Genomic DNA, 20,993 nt, shown 5'->3' on the forward strand with positions numbered 1-20,993 from the left:
TTAACATTATAAGGGAAATCCCTAACCTTTTTTTATTGTTGCAGAAAGTAAACAGCATAGTGCCCTCAAATGCAACTCTGGACCTCGAAGCCAGTTCCACTGCATTTGATCATTTCCCCTCTAATCAGGGACTGATTTAGACCTGGGACACCTGGTGCTTGCAATTCATTATTATCAGGTTGAACAGAAAAGCAGCAGGCTCTGGACCTCGTAGGGTAAGAGTTGAATAGCCCTGGCATAGTGGGTCAATTTCAGCAACAACTAAGAGCGTTGAAGCGTGAAACTAACTTCTCCTCTGTTTTAGTGCCCTGGCTACCACACTGTGAACAAACTCATGCACGTTCGCAGGTACTGTGAGAGCAAACTGTTGCATCTCGCTCATCTTTAAAGCCTAATCACTAATGATAGGCCTTGTTGAGTGATTTTGCAAGCCAAGAAATTGCTAGGTACAGAATTCCATTGCTGTTGATTGAAGATCGATGGGCCTAGTGCACAGTTCTGATTCTGTATGCCTGGTGACCTACCTGCCTATACTGTGCCCCTCTCCTCTCTCTCCGTTCCTTGCTTTGAAAGATGTGAGTGTTTGTGTTCCCGGAAGTGTGGCAAACTAATCAGTCTCCTCCATCCTAAAAATACTGAATCTCAGGAGTCGATTCTTAGGGGAATCCTATTTTGACACTCAGAAATGGGAGTCGACATCGTGAGTCGATGTGCAAGGAGTTGAGGAATCCGTTATTTTAGAGTCAACCCTACATTACTACGTCATCGTCATTAACAGTTGAAAAAATGGCAGAGAAAGGCAAGCGACAGCAGCAAAGTCCTGTATGGCAATACTTTTAGAAGTTAAACGAGGAAATGCAAACATTGCGAGGTGTAATTAAGGTACAGTAATGGTAGTACAGGTGCAATGATTATTAACCATCTGAAATGGACTCGCCTTGAGACCAATTTGTTTTCTATTCGTCATGTCCCTACTCAATCCCACACGTATCTCACACACATCCTTCTTTTCCACTCCTCCTTTCCCTGTCTCCCTCCTTCTCATGTCCTCACCATATCTTTCACTGTCTCTCTCCCCTTCCCTCTCTCCCTGACCTCCACCTGCTATGCCCAGACCAGTGGTCATGTTGTTAGCTTTGACTGATGCCTCTCCCCCTCGGGCGGTGGTGTGCCAGTTGTCCCCTGGCAGGTCAAAGGTCATCTAGTCTCATTATGGAGCAAGCTTCTGACAGTCTTTTCTGCTGCTGTGGGCTGAGCCAGGAGGAACTCTCCTACTCCTCTGACATCTCCAGAGTCACAACTGTGTGAGAGAGAGAACTGAGAGCAAACACAGTCAAACCTAGCTTTGCTCTCCTCGGTCTCCTGTAAGCCTCTCGAGAAGAACCTAAACCAGAAGAGCCGTTCTGAGCTGCTCTGTGGAATGAAGCTTTGCTTAGCTATAGAAGCTGCCAAGTCTGGAGCTTCCCTGGATGATAATGATGATGAGGCTGAGGATGAAATATAGAAATGGTATTGTAGGTTGGTGTTTGTTCAAGTGTCTCTCTGTCTGGCGGGCAATCTGTTTTTTTCCTCTTTCATTGAGACCTCGCATTTGATACGAGACGTGATCAACTTTAAGACCAATAAATACATTTGGAAGTATATGCCTAATATCGTTTCTCTCACTTTTGATAGACTCATGTTAAGCAGCTTTTGGTGAAACCTAGCTACTGTACTTTCCTACTGTGAATCTCTTATATGATAATCTATATACATTAACTCCTTAGAGATACTGAGTGTACAAAACATTAAGAACAGCTGCTCTTTTCATTAGACTGACAAGCTGAAATCTATGATCCCTTATTGATGTCACTTGTTAAATACACTTCAGTCAGTGTAGATGAAGGGGAGGACACCGGTTTAAGTAGGATTTTGAAACCTTGAAACAATTGTGACATGGATTGTGTGTGTGCCATTCAGAAGGTAACAAAATATTTAAGTGTCTTTCGAATTGGTTATGGTAGTAGGTGCCAGGCGCACCGGTTTGTGTCAAGAACTGCAATGCCGCTGGGTTTTTCAAGAACATTTGAAAACAGTTTGCTGTGTCTATCAAGGATGGACATCCATCCAACTTGACACAACTGTAGGAAGCATTGGAGTCAACATATGCCAGCATCCATGTGCAACGCTTTCAACACCTTGTAGAGTCCATGCCCCAACGAATTGAGGCTTTTCTGAGGGAGAAAGGGTGTGCCACTCAAGATTAGGAAGGTGTTGTTAATGTTTTGTATACACAGTGTATTATGCTCTTATCTGTGTCAGGAGTCTGAATCAGGAGTTGTTCTTCAGGCCCTCGTTAAACAACAGAGTGGTGTTTTTAATTCATCTTGTTTGGAGACTTAAGCTTTGGGAGGGAGCGGAGGCATGGTAGCACTCGCTCTGCCCCCCCCCCTTCAGTTAATGTCAACGTGTGTGGTATCAGAGAATGCACTCTGAATGAACTCTGCCCTGCATCTGCTGTGGGAACTTGAGCCCATTACACCTCTTCAAAACTACGTCTCCCATGTTCCTATAGTGTAGTAGCTCTGTAGTCCATCCCAGGAGCACCTACCACTACAATGCCCATGTTTGTCATTGTCAGCGTCCAAACAAATTGCCTCTTGCCCAGGTCCAAGGGTATATCTGTAGTGGTGTACCAAGCATTGATTTGCAGCTACCTAGATCCAGCCAGAACTGTATATTTACCTCTTCTTGATAGAAACCTCTGAATCCAGCTATTGCACAATGATGATTTTAGGAGCATGTTAGGGCACCCATCCAGGCCAAGTACAGAGCATTCCTCCAGTTTGTGAAAGCTGCAGTCCTGACTAATGCTACCCATACAACTACCTCAGGCTATAGCTCTTTTTTCAGGAATCCCAGGTTCAACCCACTGACAGAAAAAGATCCCTGGTTGTTCTGATAGTGAGGAGAGAGGAAAAAGCCATGTTAAAGGTTAAATCAGCTCTTTTTAAACAACAACAAAGCACACTCACTGCCAGTGTTTTGGTAAAAAGCTGAAGAATGGGTCTGGAGAAATGTAATCATTCCCAAATTCATAAGCTGCTATGGATGCAAGGACTGACCATCGATGATATCAAAATGATAGCTTTAACCATGTTTTGAGGCTTTTCATTTTTTAACATTTACTTTACTTACTGTTTACGAATATTGGAGTAAAACAATCTTATGTTTTGGGTTTTGATGGGGTAGGACAGTTCAACCAAGATCATGAAGCATTTATAAGTTTATATTCTTGAGTAATAATAATGAATTTACAAGTCCAGAAATGGATGTAGCAACTGCTGATTGACCCTTTTAAATGCCGACTCTCTGCCCCCCCCCAACCATTGCCCACTGTAATGCTCTATTCATGGTGTGGCTGGATGATATGCAGATGCATTAGAGCAAATCTGTTAGCACTTACCCTGATCCAGCTCCTACAAGGAGTTGGCATCCTCTCTTCTGGATGCTCACTCACTCTGTTTCTTTGTTTTATCTCGGTCTTCACTCCATCTTCACATTCCTGGATCTATCTTTCCCCTCTTTTTCTTTCACTATATTGCATTAATCTCTCTGGCCTGCTCTCGGTCACCAACTTTTCCATCTCCCTTTCCATCAAACACACACACGTACGTCAGGGCTCATTCCTCACATTTCCAGACTGTATTTCTCAGGCTGACTGTTGTACTGTTCCCATTCCTCCTCAGAACAGCCCAGACAGCCATGCTTTCCTCTCCACTAGTAGTGCAGCATCCTTATATAACTATACACACACACACACACACACTAACAGCAAGTCTCTAAGGAGAAGACTGGCCTTGTCTGCAGAGGAGCAAGCCTTGTTTTCTCTTATTAGTGGTGCTCTCTCTGTTTGCTTCACAGCATTAGGAGAACGTGTGAGTATGCAGTGTTGACATAACATGGTTTGTTGTCTGCTCATCTTCGCTGGATTGATTAGCATTCCATAGCCCACTCTGCTGCTGGTATGAAATAGTCGCTTCCTTTACAGCGTATGGTGTCATGAAGCTGATGATGGGTTTTAACTGTCAGTGTTAACAGAGTTGTAACTGTGCCGACACAGACTAGAAACTCACTGGCAACTCGGCCTCATGTCATCATCTCCCTGTCTGCCTGGGTTAATATGTTGTGGGAAAATACCAGAGTCTGGCAGCCCGTCAGTAAATGGGCTGATAGAGCCACCACTTCAACTCAAATTTCTGTGTTTTTATTTTTACAAGCCGACATTGTCTAGCAGTGTTTATGTTTGAAACAGACTCCTGGGCATATGAGAGATGAGATAACAACATAGTATCTCATCCAAAAGTATTTATTGTTAACTGTATTTTGGTTCTGTTTCTTTGTTGTTTTTAATTAGTTTGATTCCATTTGAAAGACCGTGTTGAAGGTAGCGAGCCGTGGGTTCACAGGACCAGGTCTGATGTTTGGTGAGTGAATGACTAAATATAGGCACATTGAGTCATGGATCTGGTTCTTCTGGAATAATGGAGGGACTGGGTCACAGAGGGAGAGAGATATAGCCCCCTAGACACCACTACGAGAACATAACCAACAAAATGGGTCACATCTCCTGCAGCTCTGTCACACGCTGGGTATGTACATAGTCCATGGTAGGCTTTGAGGGGTACACCTATAGAACATCCCTTGGCAGTAGTAGGCCTTACTGTAGGCCCTACTTTATTACTGACCGAAACCCAGTCTCTCAGAGCGTTCAGTCAGCCCACTGACACCCCTATCAGATCACAGCAAAATCTACACTACCGTAGAGAAGTTAAAATGCTAATTGATCATTAGAAAACCCTTTTGCAGTTATGTTAGCTTAGCTGAAAACTGTTTTCTGATTTAAAGAAGCAATAAAACTGGCCGCCTTTAGACTAGTTGAGTATCTGGAGCATCAGCATTAGTTGGTTTGATTACAGGCTCAAAATGGCCAGAATCAAAGTACTTTCTTCTGTAACTCGTCAGTCTATTCTTGTTCTGAGAAATGAAGGCTTATTCCATGTGGGAAATTGCCAAGAAACTGAAGATCTCATACAACACTGTGGGACTACTCTCTTCACAGAAAAGCGCAAACTGGCTCTAACCAGAATAGAAAGAGGAGTGGAAGGCCCCGGTGCACAACTGAGCAAGAGGACACGTACATTAGAGTGTCTAGTTAGAGAAACAGACACCTCACAAGTCCTCAACTGGCAGGTTCATTAAATAGTTACGCAAAACATCAGTCTCAACATCAACTGGGAAGAGGTGACTTCGAGATGCTGGCCTTCTAAGCAGAGTTCCTCTGTCCAGTGTCTGTGTTCTTTTGCCCATCTTAATATTTTATTTTTATTGGCCAGTCAATATGGCTTTTTCTTTGCAACTCTGCCTAGAAGGCCAGCATCCCTGAGAGTGAATATTTCTCTACCATAAGCAGTCTTCAACGTCGTTTTAGAAACATTTTCAGTACGTCCAACCGGCCTCACAACCGCAGACCATGTGTATGGCTTTGTGTGGGGGGACCTCCACATCCAGCTTCTTCACCTGCTGGATCATGAAAGACCAGCCACCTGGACAGCTGATGAAACTGGGTTTGCACGACCAAAGATTATGGGAAGCTCTTCTGCGTGTTCATTATCCTCACCAGGGTCTTGACCTGACAGCAGTTTGGTGTCCTGACCAACTTCAGTGGGAGAATGTTGACCTTTGATGGCCACTGGCATGCGGGAGAAGTGTGCTCTTCACGGATGAATACCGGTTTCAACTGTACCAGGCAGATGGCAGACGTGGGCGAGTGGATTGCTGATGTCAATGTTGTGGACAGTGCTCCATGGTGGTGGAGTTATGGTATGGGCAGGCAATAGCTATGGACAATGAACACAATTGCATTTTATCGATGGCAGTTTGAATGCACAGAGAACGTGACGAGACCCTAAGTCCCATTGTTGTGCCATTCCTCAAGGCATATTGACATTTGAGAGAGGCATAAAGTAATCGCAGGTCTTGATTGGGAGCGCTTGCTAAAACAACAGGTGAGACAACAACAGCTAATCAGCTAACACAACAACAGCAGGTAAAAATGGCGATGACTAGGCAGAGAGGGTCAGATTAACTACACACAGAGCCTGAGTTCGCGGATGGGGCCGACAGATAAAATAAATAAACAGAATGGAGTACCGTGATTAATGGACAGTCCTGCAGGCATCAGCTATGTAGCCAAGTGATCAAGTGCTTGTGTTACGTTGTTCAGCTTATGTTATCAGAGCATGTGCTGTGAGCTCTTCACATGGTGAAATAATGTTTGACCGCAACTGAACTGCTGGTTCCTTTATTCCCAGCACCCTCATTAATAAGTAATGCTGTTGTCTTCTATTCAAAGTGGTACAGGGCTCAAGTTCACCTCTGGTATTGATCTGTTGTGAAACTACATACTGAATGGGACAGGACAAGGTGCCTCTTCAATGTTTCCCTATGTCTGGGATGCAGTGTTTGTGTCCAATTATAGGAAGTGTTGTGTTTTCAGTCCTGCTCGGTCCTGTCCTCAACTTTCTTTTGAGGAAAGGGCTCAGCGGATAAAGCCTGCTGTGTAAGTCAATGAGCACCTGTCCCTGCTCTGAGTGTGACTGTGAACTGAGGAATAGTATATCGATCACCACTGTTGTTACTGCAGCTCGTCTTTCCATGCATCATGTCTGTCTGTCTGCCATATTTAGCAGTGCAGGCCCTGGTCAGACGTGGCATGGCTGCAGAGACTGAGAGACTGGCATCCTCCAGGCGGAAGCATGCCAACTTCAAAGGCTTTCATTACCGGAACCAGGCAGGATATGTCTCTTCTGCTGTGCGAGCCAGAGACCTAGCGATAGGCTAGCCAGTAAATGTCAGAGGATGTTTCTAAAGCCAGTGGCCATGCTAAACTCCTGCTCATATCCCAGTGTGTGTGTATGATGGAGAGGAATATAATGAGGATTCACTGACATTTAAGGTTCTTATTGGCTGCAACTGGACCCTATATGATTATTTTGAGCGTTTCCGTCAATGCTGCTGAGAAATCAAACAATCCATGTTTGTGTGTTTGTACGTGTGAGTGCATGCTGTGTGTTGTCGACAAATGCATTCAATCAAATGCATTCAACTCTACTTATAGTTTACAGCTCTCCTCTCCATCGTTCTCCATCCTCCCACCCTTCTATCCCTCTATTCTCCTCCTGCCCACACTGGCAGACAGACCATCCTGTTACAGGCGGAGCAGAGGAGAGGCACAGCAGTGGAACCGGGGTTATAGTCTCACCACAGTACTCTTGTCTGCCTGTCAGACATGTCTTTAGCCCTCAGGGGATGTGCTCCAAACTGTTTCCTCCTCAGTCACATGGTGTGACTGGGCATGCATCACGGTCTTATACAGAACATCACAAAGTAGATTGACTGACACAGTTTTCTATCAAGATAAAACTCACAATGATGAACCTTGTCTCTTTGCTCCTGCATAATATTGGCAACATTTGAGTTAGTATTTTGTGGCTAGATACGGTTCTAGAGTCTGACTGACAGCTGCTCTGGTAGAGGAGGAGAGGGTTGAGTGACTGCCTCAGTTAGTGAGGACGTGGAACCCGTCTCGCTGAACCAGAGTGAGGACGTGGAACCCGTCTCGCTGAACCAGAGTGAGGACGTGGAACCCGTCTCGCTGAACCAGAGTGAGGACGTGGAACCCGTCTCGCTGAACCAGAGTGAGGACGTGGAACCCGTCTCGCTGAACCAGAGTGAGGAACTGCTTGCCATACACACGGACTCAATACAAACTTTCTCAACAGAGACGGCCTCAAGTCCTTACCAAATGAGTGGTAATCTCACTTAAAACATCTGATCAGTAAGGCTTTAAAACACAGCCTACGTTACTGTGTTCTGCTACACTACTGTCACATTGATGCTGGGAATTGGCAGGTACCATGAAATTTATGTGCCGATATGTATTGCGTATCTCAGGATTGTATATATAGATGTAGGTAGATATTCCTATTCGATACTGGGATTTTAATTGCGATTTTATGTTCTAAACATTGCTCACTATATGTCTGCTGTAGAGGGACAAGAGAGAGCATGATAATGAGTTTTGATCAGTCATGGAAATAAAATGGCTGAAAACATGTTGGCTCACTATTTAAAAAGATAGAGAACAAGTTACGCTACCGATACTTGGAGTCAAAGTATTGATATTATATCATCTAAAATAATAGCACTCTATGTAACCCCCCCCCAACACTAATTGCTACATTGGCCCCATTGTTTGAACCTGAACAATGGCCGGTTGGAGAATAAAGGAGGTTCTAAAGGCCTCCACTTGATCTGATCTGTGTAAGTGGGCTTGTGGAGTTCTTTACAGCCACCCTGCATTAATCCATTGTAGCTCCTCTCTAAAGCACTCGGAGGTGGTTATTAACTGACAGGGAGAGAGTGAGGGGAGAGATGCTCTGGGAGAACAGGGAAGAGAGATGGGGAGAGTGAGAGGTGCTGATAAGTGTGTGTGTGTGTGTGTGTGTGTGTGTGTGTGTGTGTGTGTGGTAGGAGCCTCTGTCATCCACAGCAGTCTCTTTTCTCAGCGTCAGTGCAGGGGTAGAATATAGCAGTGTGTCACAATATCCACTGACTGACTTCCCCCATGGTGAAATGTTGATTCAGAATTCAACCAGGATTTCTTCTTAATTCATGTCTTCATACGTGGTCTGTACATCTCTATATGTGCTAACATCAAACAGTATGTTCATGATGTCCTTGGAAGGAGAAGTTTGACTGTTTAGATAGGAAGTAATGTTCTGTTCTGGTTTCACAAAGCATCTCTGGGATGTAATGAAATCCCATGCACAATTTCAATGGACCTACAGGTCTATTCTTCCAGTGTTCATGTGGTCTTTAATTGAACATCCACAATTCCACCATTTGTCTCACATCAGAAAGCGAAGGCCAACTGCACTGATCTGTCTAACTCGCAAACAGTCATGAGATAGCATATTGTTGCCCAACTTCTTTTTAGCTTTCTTAACATTCAAAACTGTTACCAAGGTGACATAGACCACTGAGAACCCCCCCTTTCATCTTCCAGTCAGAGTTAATCTTACCAAAAACCATAAAACTTGGATAGGTCTCCACCAATATACTTTCTCCAATCCTGTAACTTGATATCAGTTAGGCTGCAGGCCTATAATGTTGAGAAAGGGAAGGAGTAGGAATATAGGCCTAAAAGTTATGTCCTCTGTTGGAAGAGAAGCGAGGTGTTCTTCTGGCTAAAGTCTAGATTGATGGTCTCTGTGGGCTAGACACTCCCTTTTCCTTACCCCTCGTCACATCCTTAAACCTGATGCTCTTCTCTGGGAACAAATAGAAACCAGTTCTTCAGAAATGAACTGAAACAGCCCTCATTTTTTCATTGGTAAAACTAAGCAAAACAGGGTGGAATGGAATCCCAGGATGTTTTCATCATAGTCAGTCGGGAGCAGAAAGCTCTCTGAACCCTTTAGGGCACGCTGTCATCTTAGGGCTGAGTAATGATTTTAAAACAGTCCAGAAACAAAGCCTTTTACACAAAAATAACTCAGCCCTACTTTACAGAGCTGTATTTCCACTTCAGTAAAGTTCATCTTGTTTAATTGGATTCCTTTTCACCTTGTAATCCTGTCATGTGGGGGGGAAAAGCACATCTTATCCTTTTAATTTTACAATGGCGGTTGGCTATTACAGTGGTTGACACGCACGTGCACACACGGCATTCTGTGGCCCAGAGGTACGAGAGGAAGTAGCAAGGGTGTGTGCCTGCGGCAATAGGAAGTGTGTTTGTGATGTCATAGTAAATGCTCAGTGTTCTCATTAGGAAACCTGCTCTTTGTTACCCACTGAAGAGGAAAGTTTCCTTCAACGAACAGTTTAAATAACTGCCAAAGCCTCGATTTCCAGGACAGGAGTTATGTTATGCAACCAGAAAACATACCACACACACATTTTAATAAAACCCACCTTACATAATATTTTTCTCTCTTTTGATTGCCTATTTCTGCATTTTAATGTTCAGCCAGCAAAGGCTTCCTCTGGAAGATGGTTTCCTGTCTCTCTGGTCTTTCTCATTTTTTTTGTTGGCCTGTCTTGAGGATTATGAGCGATAAAAGGGCTCCGATGAGGCCTTTTGGATGGGGCCTCGTGGCCCATGAATAGAGATGCTGCTGCTGGGATAGTAATTGCAGCCAGTTGAATTTACCAAATGGTACCAGACAAAGAGAGAACGGAAGCCATAAGTTGTCGAGCAATTAGTGGCCTGGGTAGGCCTCTGCTGTTACTGACGGCCCCTGTCTACTGTATGCCTCTGCGTACTGGGGACACACACTCACAGACCACTGTACAGTACGCCTGTATCTGAGAGGCAGAGTGAGTACTTACTCAGGGATAGTGTGTCTGGATGTGCTCTCCTAGTCTCCCTGTGGGACTAATGGGCCTCATTACCTCTCATCATGCAGACGTACAGGAACCAACAGCATCTGCCTGGGAATTCCTGTACAGAGAATGGATGCTCCTCAATAGTCATAAATTACAGGGCTTCTTCTCCTTGTCCCCTTTCCCATATCTGCAGTGATATAAATGGTGCATTCATGCAGAGTCTGCTTTAAAGTAGTCTCTATTGTGAGGATTTAAGTCGATGCCAACTGCTAAGGGCACACAACTCCAAACTAACACACTCATCAAGACTGACAGTCTTATGGGGGCGAGACAGTTGCCATGAGTCCTGGAGCCCCCTGAAGAGAGAACAGTCTGACCTGTGTGTGGCTGACACACACACACAGTCTGAAAGATGGAGGATGGCTTGTCAAGATAAGATAGGGCCTGGAATGTTTTGCTGGTTATTCATATTTTGCTCCCCAGGGGTGTGAAAGTAATGCTGGAAAATCGAGATCACAAATATCACCTATTATTATCCCATTACTTGGTTGTGATGTCGACTTGACTTTCAGAAATCAGAAGTAAGCACTCGTCTGTACAGGCTACCCTTCTTTTTGTTCATAGTTTTAAGTCCAGTGTCTCTCTCAAGTATTGGCTCAGCCAATGTCTCAGGTCATGGTCTTATTAAATCTAAGGTCCATCTGCTAATACCCTGTCCCCATCCTCTCCCTATCCTCTCCCTATCCTTTCCCTATCCTCTCCCCATCCTTTCCCTATCCTTTCCCTATCCTCTCCCCATCCTCTCCCTATCCCTGCAGGATAGCAATGACATGTTCTTTCTACCCTGTCGAGATGGGGCTGGCTGGATGCTTTGGCCTTCAGTCTCTGCTCTGCCTCTGTGTGCTGGTTAAGCTGTACCACTGCCCTCCCTAATCAACCCCTTTATCACTACTTTCTTCGTTCCAACTCCATCCTCTCTGTCTCAGACAGAAAAACTACTGTTAGGCCTAGATCCATTCTGTGAAATATGGAATGTTCTGGCTAGGATCACACCATTATACAAACCCACCAGTCAGCAGAAAAAGCTTTGCTCTTAGAGGTATCTGAAGTGTTGAACATAAACTCATAGTTGTGACTGAGAGTGGAGAAGGAGCATATCATTGGGTGATTTAGAGGCTTGTTTTCACAGAAGTTGAGAGAAATTAGTTGTGATTCTTTCCTTTATAAAGGTGGTTCAACTTGTTTAGCCTACCTGCTGTCAGCAGATCTGGCTGTATGTGATGCCTGAGGATACAGGTGCCCTGGGCCTGTATCCACAAAGCATTTCAGAGTAGGAGTGTGGATCTAGGATCTGTCCATAATCATATTTATTATGACCTAATGTAAAAGACAAAACTGATCATAGATCAGCACTCCTACTCTGAGACACTTAGTGGATACGGGCCCTGGTCATGATCTTTAACCTCACTAGCTATTGAGCTCCATCTATTTAGAGCCTTCAGTATTTGCCTGGGTGTGTTTGTGTGTTTTTAGATGTGATCTTTTTGATGAGAGAAGTAGGTGAATGTTTTTCACAGTCAATAATACAATATGAAAGGATTAGGCTACACTCAATGTTATTCCTCCTTGTTTGTCTGTTAATCTTTCAGCTTAGAGTACGTCTTGATACAGTTGTAGCCAGACAGTGTTTTACAGTTGATGCTGGTGGTTAGGCTTGGGAATTGCCAGGGACCTCATGATATGATATTATTGCGACACTTACGTGCCAAAACTATATGTATTGTGATTCTCACAATTCTATATGTATTTCGATTCGATACTGTGATTTTTATTGCAATTTGAAGTTCCAAACCAGGGTTCTTTTCTGGCTCAAAAGGGGGCTTGGGTTGTGGGCGTGGCAATAATTGTGGTCGGCCATCGGTTTTAAAGCTAATTTCCTTCAATTGCACACATTTTGCCATGCAGCTGAGAGAAATGTTGCCGTTTCAACGTGAAAAAGTGCTTAGGCAGACTGCCCAAGGATTGAGAAAATGAGTTTTGATCAGGGAAATAAAAACACTGAAAACATATTGGTTCACTATTTCAAAAGAAGATGGAGAACAAGCTATAGGGTGAAAATACTGGAATTTTGGCGCAGGTACAGCCGACTCGCGCTAGCTAACGCTATCTACAGTAGCAAAAATATATATGTACTTGGAGTCAAATATCGCTATAATATTGCGATATTTAACTGTATAGATTTTTTCCCCATCACTGCTGGTGGTCTAGCTGAGTGAAATGAGTGACTTATGTTTGTAAGAAGAAGCAGCAGCAGTCTAGGCTCCATGCCTGTCAGTCCATGAACATTTAATTCACTGTTCATCACAGACAGGGGCTTGAAGTGCACATCATGGAGAGCTAGGGAGCTGTTAAATGTATGTGAGGCTAGATGTGATTTTTATACAGTCATTACAGAAGCTGTGACGCTTCTCATTTTAGAGGAAGCTTGATGTCCTTGATTGGCATTTATGGACATGTTTCCATAGACGTCAACACAATAAAAATAAACGATGATGAGGGATCCCTCTATTGAGCCCAGTACATTATACAGTCTGAATAGCATACAGTTCAGTTCAGCAACATCACCTGACCTTTCTACTCTCTGTTGGAAGCTCTGACGGATGTAGAGTTGTTAATTCTCCTCCTACTCATTCACTTACCTCCTGGTTGACTCTATCCCTCATTATGTATGCAGGAGGAGAGGATGGAGGGAGTGCATTGATCACTCTGAACATGGGCTGAAAAGAGGGCTCCTGTTGAGTTGTGCACACACACCACTCCAGCTTGGCCACTGTGTTTTAGAGGCACGCAATGATCCACCCACACACACTCTTTCCCACACACTCTACCACACGAGAGTGGGCTTCAGAAATGAGCTTGGCAGTTATACCTTTTGTGCTTTTCCTATGTTCATACAGGGCGTTCACTCACGACTCTAGAATGTAGAGAAAACGGGGCAATTCAAGAGTGTGCTACGAAATGAATGTCAAAACATTTTCTTTGCCCCATGTCATTATATATCACATACAATGAATCATTACATTGTTCTCTACAGTATTATAACCTTAATATAGTGGTTGTGTTGATGAAATGACAACGTTAATTTGCTGTGACCATTGCTAGTTTAGGCCACACCTCTCTTGGTTGTAATTTCTTCCATATTTGGCTTTGGAATGTGGTACAGCACAAGCTTTACGCATGTTGTGGATATCAAATAGATTTTTGATTGATCTGTCATTTTCATCTCCAGATCCTTGGCTTTCATTGGCTATATTGGCGATCAATCCACATTGAGGGGCTGTTTTCTATGGCGATTTTAAAGGGAAAGACTCAAAATACACAATGAAAAATAGAAAGATTGTCTTCTCAGAGGGTGGATATTGAAATTTGTAAATAAATATATATGCATATTTTAATTCTGCGGATTTCCTAATAGTAAAAGCCCATGTTTTCACTCAGAAACCTGCAGCCACAAGTTAGCTTGTCAGTTGCCATTCAAAGTAAGCGCCGTTCTGTCACGGAGCAGCACCACGGTGAACCATATAGTGTAGATGCATGGGGTTTGGATTATTGTTTTCCTGACGCAACTCTCTTTTGAATGAACATATTTCTCTAAATTTGAAAGAAATAATCATTTTATGGGTGATAACCCTACATCATATTTTTTACGTAATCATCCATACAGTAATTTCTCTTATTGTCATCCTCTCTGCTGCCAAGCCGTTTTACTACATTTATGACTGTGAGGGATTTTATTAAAGCATTTAATTCTGTTGAGAAAATAACCTGTTTGACTTGCCAAGGTGTTTCCTCCAGCTGAGACGTTTATTGTGAGCTGAGTGCAGAGTGAAGGGCATGTTGTTCTGAGCAGGTCAGAATAGATCAGTCTCCGTGTGACGTCAGGACAGCAGGTGCTGAACAGTTTTCTGGCTGATTCTCTTTCTGCATTCAGAGCCAGATATAAATTTAGTAATGATTTTAAAAAGGCTGTTCACTCTGCTGTTCACATGACCAATACACTACTAACAAATAGGTCTAGTTTATTGTGACCATTCCATTTTGACTTCACTTTGGTTCCTGTAGAGGCTTGTATGGACAGAGACCCTGTTCTGCTCTACAGTGCCAGCTTTGTGCAGGATTGTAGTACCCTCCTCCCATACACGACGTTTTGGAACTAGCCAACTCTTCAATAGCATGACAATGAATGAGGCTAGGATTGAAGTGTATTGTTTGCCAAAAGTAGCAGACTGCAATTTAATTTCCCAGTGATTTAAGTCTGATTCTCCCTGACAGATGTAGCCAACGGCTCCAGTTCGGGGTACCGGCCGCCCCCCAGGACGAAAGAGGTGGTCATCAATGGGCAGACGGTCAAGCTCAAATACTGCTTCACCTGTAAGATCTTCAGACCACCACGTGCCTCTCACTGCAGCCTTTGTGACAACTGTGTCGGTGAGTCACTGTGTGGGCCACACATGCTGGGAGGGTGGGTGGACTGAAGGTGAAGTGGGTGTGTGTGTATGTATGTACTCCTGTGTGCAAATGTGTTTGCCTATGTGTGCAGATATTTTTCTATGTCTCAATTTGTGTTTGTTTTCTGCATGTTTGTTTGTGCTCTGTATATACATGTAGCTAAAAGCTATGTCATGTCACAGGGAGTAACATTCCTCCTTAGGAATGTTAAGACTATCGACTTCTATGGTGTTCGACAGATGAAGCATTGGTCTTCGAGCCTTCTCTCCAGGCCCACCTGAGACTCAGTGATCACTGCTCAGCCTCCACAGAGCCACAGCCTCCCTCTTGTGGTGTTCTCCTGTTCTTTTCCCAGAGACCCCATTTGGCTAGGGATTTATGGGCTCATTAACACTGAGCAGAGAAAGATAGATGACACAACTGTCATTACGAAATCTGTAGCCCCCCTTGTTTCATAACTCACTCTGAATCACCCCACCTCCCCCAGGCCTGTTCTGTTGTGGGGAGATTGGGGCTTTTACAACACTCAGAGGGACATTGTTTTCGCTGAACAACTTTCTCCCATCCTCCTCCATTGTAGTGGAAAAACAGGCCATTACCTGAAGCAGTAGAGGAAGAAGCAGGAGGATTTGCTTCTCTCTTCCACACAAGCAGTGTGAGCATGCTCTCTCTAGGCTTCTCACTGACTGGCCTGTCTGAGATTCTGTGACTAACCTAGGGCTTTTCTCAACCTCTTCGAAACGAATCAAATAAAATGGTATTGGTCACGTACATATACTTAGCAAATGCAGATGTTATCGCGGGTGTTGCGAAATGCTTATGTTCCTAGTTCCAGTCTGGAATATACACTACCGTTCAAAATATTTGTCCATGAAAATAACATCAAATTGATCAGAAATGTAGTGTAGACATTGTTAATGTTGTAAATGACTATTGTAGCTGGAAACGGCTGATTTTTGTGTTCCAATGACACGTTACGTTAGGTAAATCAAGTTGATCATTTTAAAAGGCTAAAAACCCTTTTGCAATTATATTAGCACAGCCTAAAACTGTTGTCCTGGTTTAAAGAATCAATAAAACTGGCCTTCTTTAGACTAGTTGAGTATCTGGAGCATCAGCATTTGTGGGTTCAATTGCAGGTTCAAAATGGCCAGAAACAAAGTACTTTCTTCTGAAACTTGTCAGTCTATTCTTGTTCTGAGAAATGAAGGCTATTCCATGTGAGAAATTGCCAAGAAACTGAAGATCTCGTACAACGCTGTCTACTAATCCCTTCACAGAACAGGGCAAACCGGCTCTAACCAGAATAGAAAGAGGAGTGGAAGGCTCAGGTGCACAACTGAGCAAGAGGACACGTACATTAGAGTGTCTAGTTTGAGAAACAGAATCCGCACAAGTCCTCAACTGGTAGCTTAATTAAATAGTACCCGCAGAACACCAGTCTCAATGTCAACAGTGAAGAGGTAACTTCGGGATGCTGGCCTTTTAGGCAGAGTTCATCTGTCCAGTGTCTGTGTTCTTTTGCCCATCTTAATCTTTTCTTTTCATTGGCCAGTCTGAGATATGGCTTTTTTTGCAACTGCCTAGAAGGCCAGCATCCTGGAGTCGCCTCTTCACTGTTGACGTTGATACTGGTGTTTTGCGGGTACTATTTAATGAAGCTGTTGACGTTGTGGGAAAGGTTATTTTCCTGGTACCACTATCGCCACGCAGTCATGGGTGAACAGGGAGTATTGGATGGGGCTGAGCACGCACCCTTGAGGGGCACCTGTGTTGAAGATCAGTGTAGCGGAGGTGGAGTTGCCTACCTTCACTACATGGGGACGGCCCGTCAGGAATTCCAGGACCCAGTTGTACAGGGCAGGGTTCAGATCCAGGGCCCTGAGCCTAGTGTTGAGCTTAGAGGGCATTATGGTGTTGAAGGCTGAGCTGTAGTCAATGAATAGCATTCTTGCATACACTACCGGTCAAAGGTTTTAGAACACTTATTCATTCAAGTGTTTTTCTTTATTTTTACTATTCTCTACATTGTAGAATATTAGTGAAGACATCAAAACTATGAAATCACATAGTAACCAAAAAAGTGTTAAACAAATCAAAATATATTGAGAGATTCGTCAAATAGCCACCCTTTGCCTTGATGACAGCTTTGCACACTCTTGGCATCCTCTCAACCAGCTTCACCTGGTGGACATTTTGAAGAAAGTAAGGTCCAACAGACCTTATAGGTAGGGAGATTGAATATGACTGTAAACTCTACAGCCAGCTGGTCTGCACATGCTCTGAGGACGTGGCTAGGGATGCTGTCTGGGCCAGCAACCTTGCAAGGTTTAACACACTTAAATGTCTTTCTGACGTCAGTCATGGAGAACCGGAGCTAATTACAATAATGATTGATTGGATTTCCTTACCACAGGAACGTCCTGTTTATGTTTCTGCTTATAGGAACGGATGAGCAGAATAGAGGCGTGATCTGATTTGCCGAAGGGACGGCGGGGTGGGCCTTGTAGTCCCAGAAGGGGGAGTAGCAATGGTCAAGAGTCCTCGATGAACATGTAACGTAGGCAATGTGTTGATAAAACTTTGGTCGTTTTTCCCTCAGATTTGCATTAATAAAGTCCCCAGCTAGATTAAATGCAGCCTCGGGATATGCAGTTTCCAGTTTGGACAAAATCCAGTGTGGTTTCTTTAGAGCCGTCGTGGTGTCTGCTTGAGGGGGAATATGCACGACCGTGACAATGACCGAAGAGTATTTTCTCGGGAGGTAATGCATTCCAAATCGGGAGAGCAAAAGGACTTGAGTTCTTGTTCTTACCACAATCACACAATGAGTTGTTAATCATGAAACGTGGGAGGAGGGTAACATACACCTTTGTTGCTCGTTGTTTCAGCAAGGTGCCTTCGGTTGCCTAGGTAACACACCTCCCTGCAACAGCACATGTAGTCAGGAGCAGAGAAGAGCTGAGGAGAGGAACATTTGCAAGTTTTTTTTGCTGTTCAAACGATTACAATGGTGAAAAATAACCATCCAAAATTCCAGAACGGTGACAGCCCTGCTCATCACATTCTGTTTACTTTTCTCTTCCTTAAGCTACTCTCCCAGCTCCCTCACAGCATGCACATTCCTGATTATCTTTACATAGCTCGTAGCATTGAGATTTAAATGGCAAATATCCAAAAGCTGTGTATTTAGATAGTGTTCCAAATATAGATTGTTTACACAAAATGTCTAAGCTAAGCGTAGAAATGCACCTTTTATTCTATTGTATTCATGTATGCCCAGGCATATTTTGGAGGCACGTTGCCAGAACTGAATCCTGACAGTGGTTCTCTGTGACTGGATTCTGGCTTTGTGAGATTAATAACACACACACACGGACGTGCGTACAAACACACACAAACCGCGTCATCACCAGACTTTGTATTTTATTACTATTGAAAGAGTGGTGTTTGAAGCAATCTGCCTGGTAACAGTACTGAGTGGTGTTTGAAGCAATCTGCCTGGTAACAGTACTGAGTGGTGTTTGAAGCAATCTGCCTGGTAACAGTACTGAGTGGTGTCTGAAGCAATCTGCCTGGTAACAGTACTGAGTGGTGTTTGAAGCAATCTGCCTGGTAACAGTACTGAGTGGTGTCTGAAGCAATCTGCCTGGTAACAGTACTGAGTGGTGTCTGAGGCAATCTACATGGTAACAGTACTGGCACACTGGACTCTACTATAATGGTCCTTTGCCTCCTGTCAGCTTCAAGTCCTCACACAGTCAGACAAGTCCCTAATGGAGGTCTCTCAGGATGTTATTATCCATGTGCCTACAGTACCACTCATTCACAGACCCACTTAACTCTGCAGCAGATTTGGGCTGTGGATACACAGCCTCCCTCCTCTCTGTGTAATAGCTCCTGTTTGAAATGGCAGCAGCAGTCTGAAACAGTAGCTAATCATGCCAGGGCTCAAAGGGAAGGCTCACTTCCTGTAATTTGGATGTAATGTGGGATGTGGATAATTTCCATTATAATCACAGTTCACATTCTGCCAGGGAGGTTTAGGTAGGAGTATGGTAAAGATGCCAAGAAGGCCCACTGCGGTGTGTGTGTGTGCACCCCAGGGACAGGCACTTTAACTGTAAATAGCAACATTTAATTTGCCATCAAGGTGGAAATGGTGAACTGTATGTGGGTTACATACTGTGGGTATGTGGTGCTTTGAATATACTGCTGTTGTTCAGAGGCATACCTCTACCTACCTTTTGTACCTGACTGTAGCCAGCTTCCTCTCGCTGGCAGGTAGGCAGTGTACCAAAGCTCTAGTACACTTAATATAAATATTCCATCTACACCTTATTCTCTCTATCTGTGTCTCTTTCTCTGTCATTCGCTCTCTCTGCACCCTCCCCCTTTCTCGCTGTGTATCTCTCTCCCAAGCATCATTGCACTTGCTTAATGTGTCTTTAATGTGAGTTTCTCTCTTCTCTTTCTCCGCAGAGCGTTTTGACCACCACTGTCCCTGGGTGGGGAACTGTGTTGGGAAGAGGAACTACCGTTTCTTCTACATGTTCATCCTCTCCCTCTCCTTCCTCACAATCTTCATCTTCGCCTTTGTCATCACACATGTCATCTTACGTAAGTAATTGACAATGATTACACACACACACACACACACACACACACACACACACACACACACACACACACACACACACACACACACACACACACACACACACACACACACACACACACACACACACACACACATCTTCCTCCTGGTTCTGGTTGTGTCAGAGCAGTGAGCCAGCAGGCTGTAAGTGGGCGGGCGTTGTGAAGCCCAGCAGTATACTGGCTCCTTACCATCCCCCCCAGAGTGAGCAGATAGTAGAGTGTGGGTGAGGGTGAGGGCGGGGGAAGAGTGGGTGAGGATGACGGCTGAGAAAACAACTAGAGAAAACAATGGAAGTCACAAATTAACCAACAGAGAATTCTCTCTTCAGTTGATCTTTCTTTTCTATCCTTCTCTTGATTTTGACTGTGGGCAAAATAGAAATGCTAGTCTCCTTCTGAAGAGAAGTCTGCTCTGTTTACAAAGTGTTATATTGACTCTGCCCACATCACTATAACAAGGTTACCAAGCCCCTCTCCTGTACATCCCATATAATTATAGTAGTCCTCTCAGAGTAGCTGTGGAGGGCACCTAGCTAGAAAGACCTGCCACTGTTATGGATGAGACGAGCAGCACAGAGATCAATATGTCTCTGGTGACCGAATTAGGCTAGATGGCCGTATTTGTTTGTGCTCCTTCTCCTCCCCTCTCTATCCTGTATCCCAGATGGCAGTTAAAATGTAATGGCAATTAAAGTGGGTGCGCTCTGTCTTGCTCAACCTCAGCATAAACTTGCTGACTGAATTTTTAAAAAGCTACTAAGTGTTTATGGCGTATTATAACCAATCTGGCCTGCATCATTATGTGTACATACACACAGCACAGGGAGCGCTGTACGCCACTTTATACTCTGAAGGCTTATCACTATCAGTATCTTGTGTGCCAGTACAGACGGGTTGTCTTCTGCTGCTCTCATATTCCTAGCCTATTAGTCAAAACGTTTCACTGTAGACTAATGATATTGTCTCTTTTTGAGAGGGGCTCTCACTCCCTAACATAGTGTCAGATATATTGTAGGTGCCATGGTATTTTGACCTTCTAACTGGTGTTGTTAAATGTTGTCAGCTTTGAGAGGGTATTGTGCTCTATCCCCTAGTAGCCTATAGTACATCGGGCTTCGCTCCATTCAAAGCCAAGCTCTGCGGCTGACCTTTCACCTTACTCAGTCTAAAGTTTTTTTTCTGATTTGATTTAGGTTTTAGATTCTTTAGAATGTTTAACCGTTATTAAACTCTCATCTCTCACTGCAGGATCCCATCGACAAGGGTTCCTCAACACACTCAAAGACACTCCTGCTAGATATCCTTTCTCACAATGGTGTTGTGTATGTTTTCTCTCTCCTCTTCTGCCTTCTCCTGCCAGTCCCTGCCTCTTCCATGCTGTGACCTGTCCTGTT

General features: G+C 44.0%; 1 protein-coding gene across 7 annotated transcripts in view; it reads left to right on the top strand.

The window, feature by feature from the left end:
- The window catches only part of LOC112261969 (palmitoyltransferase ZDHHC14-like), a 75,563-nt gene that overhangs the window by 36,521 nt on the left and 18,049 nt on the right, over nucleotides 1-20,993 (top strand). For all 7 annotated transcript variants that reach the window (XM_042330095.1, XM_042330091.1, XM_042330097.1 and 4 more), the window contains 3 exons: nucleotides 14,764-14,919; nucleotides 19,423-19,560; nucleotides 20,848-20,896. In XM_042330095.1, the coding sequence (XP_042186029.1) occupies nucleotides 14,764-14,919; nucleotides 19,423-19,560; nucleotides 20,848-20,896 (343 nt within the window). The remainder of the gene's footprint in view (nucleotides 1-14,763; nucleotides 14,920-19,422; nucleotides 19,561-20,847; nucleotides 20,897-20,993) is intronic.

Source organism: Oncorhynchus tshawytscha, linkage group LG11 (genome assembly GCF_018296145.1).
Source record: "Oncorhynchus tshawytscha isolate Ot180627B linkage group LG11, Otsh_v2.0, whole genome shotgun sequence".
NCBI lineage: Eukaryota > Metazoa > Chordata > Actinopteri > Salmoniformes > Salmonidae > Oncorhynchus > Oncorhynchus tshawytscha.